Genomic DNA, 6,588 nt, shown 5'->3' with positions numbered 1-6,588 from the left:
TTTACTTACACAGTTGAAATGTGATGCTTGCTTTATCGTGATTATTTTTTTCTGTGAGGTAGCAAATAGGGAATAAATCTTTAATTTTTAAGACAGATCATAGCTGAAATCAGGCATGTGATAATTCTCGACAGTCATGGCATTAATACAAGTCTAGGTGACCAAAATCACTATTTTTTTGGGTTTTTTTTTTGGAAAAATATACTTGCTTATAAGTGAGATTGCTAAACTATCCAATTTAGATGTAAAATTATTTTGACATCTAAATTAACGACTTTAATGAAGATTATAAATAACTTTTGAACTATGCATTTAAAAAATTATTTAACAAACAAATTCAATAACAATAAATAAAGGGAAATTTGGCTATGTAGCAAAAACAACCATAATCATCAAGTAACCATATAAAACTATAGTCTATATACACTCTGTGTCGTTCGTCCTCCTCTATCTATACTAAAATCACAGTTTCTCCATTTTTTCCATTGTTACATGTCGATATTATTTTGTTTAATTTAGAATTATTAACATAACTTTCTCCCTTTATTTTTTCAGTTTTGTTTTTGAACTATATATATTCCATGTTTATTGAAATGTTATAAAGAAAAAGATATTTAAAAGAAAGGAATCAAATGTTTGCTTTAAATTTAAGCAAGTCCTAAAGCTCAAACTATCTTGAGCAACAGCAATCACTATAGAGGATGGAAGAATAGCAAATAAAAACCAATATAATATTAGATTAAATTTATAACAAAATTAAATAATAAATTGACTTAGTGGAAAACGTTAAAAAGATTATATGAATAAGGAATATAAATTTGATTACAATAATGTTGTGTAAATTATTTTGTATTGAGTTTTTGAACTGAAAAAGTTAGAGAACCCCTAATGATACTTCACAAAATTTATATTCTATTTAATTATGTAATTTATATATGTTTAACGATGTTTTCGTTGTTATAACTATGTAAAAACTGAGAACGGAATGGTTGATGAGATATGAATTATAGGCTTTCATGCAATACAACCAACACTAAACAGTTGCAGAATAGAGTTGCTTATTTAGGCTTTAGTTGACGAAAAGAAAAACGAATTTCAGTGGAATTTATTTATATGCGGTTCGGTTCATCTTGATTTCCAAATCATTAATTGTTATATTACATTTACGTTTTTTTTTATTTGTTAAATTACAGTTTGGTTCATTTTAGCTTTTTTTACTAAATTATCTGATCTGAAACTTACGTAACCAGAGTAAAAAAATGGTAGAAGTATCATATTTTATTAGTTTTTAAATACTATAAAAATATTTAGAATACCATGAGAAAATTTCCAACAAATAATTTTGTTATTAAATAGAGTTCAACAGAAGCTATAATAATTAACAAAACATAATCAGCAAAACACTAAAGATTAATTAAAATTTCAAATTCAAAATACAATTATCAACTAAAACAAACATATATTCTACTTTGTTTATTATTTGTTAGTTTATAATATTGTTTTCAATTTAGGATATATTTTTAAAAAAGCTTCTAAAATAAAAAAAAAATTTAAGTTTAGAATATTTTAAAAAATACTTCATAAAAATATTTTCAGAAAATAATATATCCCGCCCGTAGGGCGGGCCAGCCACTAGTACTATATATATCTTAAAATATGGTCTTTCTATACTTTTTTTAACAACTCATCTTTCTATACTTAAATAAAATAAAATTTTAAGAAATAAATCAATGAAAAATGCGCAGCTTGCAAATATCATAAGAAAATATGTCCAAGAGATTGTATTTTTCTCATCTTAAATTTATTCGAAAAAATCTATGGAGCTAGCAATATTTTGTTTCCCTTTATACTTTAGAGATAGACAGAGAGGCGTGTCTACAAAGTATTAAAAAGGACACTTGCCTCAGGCTCCGACTAATATGATATTTTTTAGAGCCTCAAAATTAAAAAATAAACATTTCTACGAAAGTCGACTAACTCAATTTCTGAATTCATGTTTTTTTCTATATGACATAATATATCATATTTTCGTAATAAACTTATTTTTTAAAGTGTTAAACTTATGTATTTGATGAAAGTAGTGTATCATATTAAAAAATTGTTTTCACTTGGAGCCCTAAAATCCTTCGCACTGGATAGACAATATTCAACGTGAAATCATTCTACGCTGTGTACGCTGTACGAATTTAAGCATAGTAATAGCATATTCAAAAGTCTTCGTTGAAAAAAGAGAAGTTCAAATTCCTAAAACTCTTTATTTTTGTCATATTGATATCGTATAAACATTTTGTATTGCTTTTTTTTTCTCAGATGTGAATAATTATATGGTTTGTTAATTTTGTAAAATTACTGAGCAGCAACTCCCGCAGCCCAAAAGATAAGAAACTGCAGATTCTCTCTACTTTGAGACATTATGCAGAGTCGAAAATCCTATCTATGATTGTATTCATGGCTGGTCCGGGGCATAAGCAAACAAACCGACCGTCTAAGGCATTCCAATTTTATACAACAATTTTAATTGTATGTAAAGCACTATAAAACATTATATGAGGAATATTTTAATTATAAATATTTTAAAAAGTTAAACGGAATTCGTGTTGGGATTCTTTGTTACAATCCAGAAAAAACCTCATAGCAAAAACCAATGTTGAGATTCTGTTCAAAAGAAAATGTTGAGATTGCTCTTTACAAACCACCTTGCCCAATCCCAATTACTATTTAAACTAATTAATATGTACCGAGATAAAGACCTCTGCTCTAAATTTATGCTCTTTTTAATAAGATAAAATTATAGTGGATGGTAGCTTCTATCAGATTCTCGTGTTTAATCGTATGTCTATATCAGCTTGTGTTTGATGTACTACGTAACTAGTTCTGATAATGTTTCTTCTTCTCCAATAATTGGGTTTTATATAAATCTTATGACAAATCTAAAAGTGATTACATTTAACAGCGTAACACGGCAAAGATGAGTTTAAAATTATGACAAAACACTGATAGTTTTTAGCGAACGAACTTATTAAAACTGTGGTGACATTTTTTTTGCTTAATTAGTATGATACTAAACTAAATTAGAAAGTCAATTCATTGTTAGTTTCCCGTCCAACTTTTTTTGATCGCACTAATAATTGGAATGATTGGAAGGTGGTTTAAAGTAATAAATGAATATTATTTTCTTAACACTTTCCTTTCCCCCAGTCTGCGTCTCTCCACAACCATTTTGGGGACAAATAAAATGATCCAACAAAGAAAATTTCAAAAACTATAGAACAAATAAATGATCGTCACGTCTCACTTCAACAACCTCACACTTGACCTTCAACCCCATATCTGTTCCTTGACCGCCAGAAGCCACCGTTCTTCCCCGCTTCGAAGCTCCGTTCTCATTCTCAGAGGAAGAACCTCTCTTTGACTTAACCCGAACCGGGTCGGGTTCTCCTGAGTTAACCCTCAACGGAAAATTCAAAAGAGCGCGGGAACCACGCATCCTAAAAGCAGCTCTGTCGTAAGCCAACGCTGCGTCTTCCGCCGTCTCAAACGTCCCCAACCAAACCCTAGCTCCGTTCTTCGCCGGATCCCTTATCTCCGCCGCGAACTTCCCCCACGGCCTCTGCCTCACTCCTCTGTAATGCTTCCCCTTCTCCGGACTCGCCTTCTTCGCCTTCTTCGCCGGAGCATGATCCACCACCGTGAAGTTCTCGGTTTTAACCTTCGGAAAAATAGAGCTCTGGTCTTCGTCGGAGGATGAAGACGACGGTTCCCACCCGCCGTGAAACGCGTCGTTGAGGATACCGTAGACTAACATGTCCTCCGAGTCGTTTTCTTTCAACGGCAAGTCTCCCCAGCTGTCAGTGAAGCAAGGGTACAACTTGCTGAAGCTAGGGTTTCTTCCGTACACCGGTTTGGCCGTCGTACCAGATTGAACCACCGAACTCGCCGTCGACTCACTGAGCCATGACTCCGATTCTCCTAGTAAGTGTCGTCTTATCGACTCAAGCAAAATGTAGTCGGATTCTGCCGCCATTATATTTTTTTTGAAAAAATGTTTTTTTTTTATTCTGCAGAAAAATATTGAAAATTGCAGTGGGAATGTAGGTAAAGAGGTTTCGTTATATTTATATAGAGAGTAAATTGAGATAAAAGGTTCATGAACCTGGAAAGGTTTGAATTGACAAAGACATATTATTCCTGTAAATATTTATTTTAGTGTATAGTGGGGTGATTAAAAAGTTGAAAATATGAAAGTGGTGGATTTTTCTCATTGCTAAGAAGGTTCGTGAATTAAACACGTGCGGATTATCCACATAAAGACACAGGTGAAGTAGCCGTCATGGAATGTTGTCACGCAATCTATGGAGGAAAGCAATATTGTGATTGGTCTTTCTCTCGTGTCTCCCAACTTGTCTTTGTCTTTTTGTCATTCTGGTTTTGGCTCTTTTTCTAACTTGAATAGCCGGTTTCTGCATCAGACATCTATGCCAATTTACTTTTCTGTTACCAAACCGGCTTTACGGTTGTAAGAGAACAGGGTATTGAAAATCCATAGTCATTTCATTTTTCTCGTTGCTGTATAAAATCCTATGTTCATAAAGATCCAACTAACTACTCATTTTTGTAAAGCCATACTCTAAAAGAAAAACCTATATATGTTCAGGTTTCATAGGCGTTTAAAGTGATTTTAAAAAGAGTTATTAACACTCATGGTCAGTTTCTATGTTTTTATTACACTATAGAGCAGTTTCAGCTACCAAGATAGTTGTCCCTAACTAATTGTTAACGATAGTGGCTTCTAGTTTCTTTCTTTTATGTGCTGGGCAATTTTTATTTAAAATTTTAAATGATATTAAATTTTATAATTGACAAAAAACAGACAATTACTTTTTATTTCCAGCCATAGATTCACATTTTTCGACAGTGAATTTTTTTTTTTGCGACAATCGGAATTTCAGCCGATCCTAAAAAGAACGCGGTGGTATCACAGTGTAGACGATTGGGTAACCGACATATAAGAATTTGGTGGAGAAGAGATATGGCAATTTGGATATAATATGCCAAAGCTTGAAATTAAAACTTGTTTTCTGTTTTTTTTTTCTCTTGGTTTTGGATTCTAATCGGTTAATATATATAATATTTGTAAGTTCTAGAGATAAAACACAAAAACAATGAAGATTGCATGATAAAATCAATGGCGGCTGTGAGTTATATTTGCAGAAAACGCAGAAAACCCTTATATGACGAAGATGAAATTATTACAAAATTACCATTCATTAAAAAAAGCTTTTTTAAGATTGGATGACCACGTAGATTTGTACATAATGTTAGTGTATACATGTTCGGGTACACGAGTACATTGGATGACCACGTGGATGTGTACATAATGTTAGTATACACATGTACATGATAAAGTGATAAATTTGTCTTTGTAGGTATAAGGACAAGGAAGCGTGGTTTACGTGAATAAAAAAATGTTCTCGTTGTTTTGAATGAGGCTTACTTTAGATCTTGATAGCATATGTGTTATATTCCTGATTTTGTTTATGTGACATACAATTATGGATGTACACATGTACAACATTATATATTCTTGATGTACATATATACTTGAATCATGTCTCACTATTTTTTTTGTAAAAAGAGAAATACTATGGGCCAGAATGATATTCGATGTGTACATACAAAAACTATTCATGTGTACATATGATATCTCATGTTTTTAATGACTTTTAGCATTTCGTTTTAAATATTTTAATCATTTTGATTGTATATTAGTCAAGATTGCAACATTAAAAAGTATTGAGGTAAATTTGTGAAGCAATTTGATCAGATTAGAAGTTTGAGGAATATTATGAAAGAAACAGTAAACTAGAGGACCAAAATTGCAAAAAGATGATACTCTTCCATTGATATTGCAGATCGCACTGCTTGCCAGTATTGTTGACGACAACGGAGTTGATGAACAAAACACAAAATTCAATTCATCTTCATTGTGTGTGTGATAAAGTCTAATAGCGTACATGTGTATAAAAAAAATGGTGGTGTACATGTGTACGAGAAATATAATAGTGTACATATTTAAAACAACCATAAATTAATCAAGCTAAGACCAACCATAAAGCTAGCATGAAAACACACACACTAATCAAAAGCTCTTAAACAAGGTGTGAATGATGATATTTAGGTTCAGTCAGATTTCAAGGATGTCTCGACCATGCGTGTACATGGGAAGAAAGAAAAAACTTCACATGTACATTGTGTTAGCATTATGTGAGTTCATGAAGTCGTAGAAGCTTAGTTATTTAGATAGAAAACCTACAAAAATGCCAAAAATGTGTACACAATCACTTTGATGTATAATACAAAATTAAGTGTACACATGTACAATTTGAATGTAATGTACACACGACTTTTTTTTTCATTAATATTGCAAAATTACGAAAATAACCTCATCTTCTTCTTTAGCCATTGTCGACCAGAAACCCTAATCTCTGCATATCTCGCATATTTTTCACGATTTTTTACATTCTCAACTTATTTTTTTTATGTATTTTTACCCAAATGTGATAGCTTTCAATCCTAATTCATGGTAAT

At 31.7% G+C, this 6,588-nt stretch overlaps 1 protein-coding gene across 1 annotated transcript; it reads right to left on the bottom strand.

The window, feature by feature from the left end:
* Positions 1-3,148: 3,148 nt before the first annotated feature.
* On the bottom strand, positions 3,149-4,095 carry LOC106381656 (ethylene-responsive transcription factor 1A-like). The gene has a single exon (XM_013821579.3). It carries the CDS (start codon positions 4,022-4,024, stop codon positions 3,263-3,265), a length of 762 nt encoding a protein of 253 aa, XP_013677033.1. The 5' UTR covers positions 4,025-4,095; the 3' UTR covers positions 3,149-3,262.
* Between the last annotated feature and the right edge of the window lie 2,493 nt (positions 4,096-6,588).

Source organism: Brassica napus, chromosome A8 (assembly GCF_020379485.1).
Source record: "Brassica napus cultivar Da-Ae chromosome A8, Da-Ae, whole genome shotgun sequence".
Classification (NCBI taxonomy): Eukaryota; Viridiplantae; Streptophyta; class Magnoliopsida; order Brassicales; family Brassicaceae; genus Brassica; species Brassica napus.
This window is presented reverse-complemented; position numbering and strand designations above follow the sequence as displayed.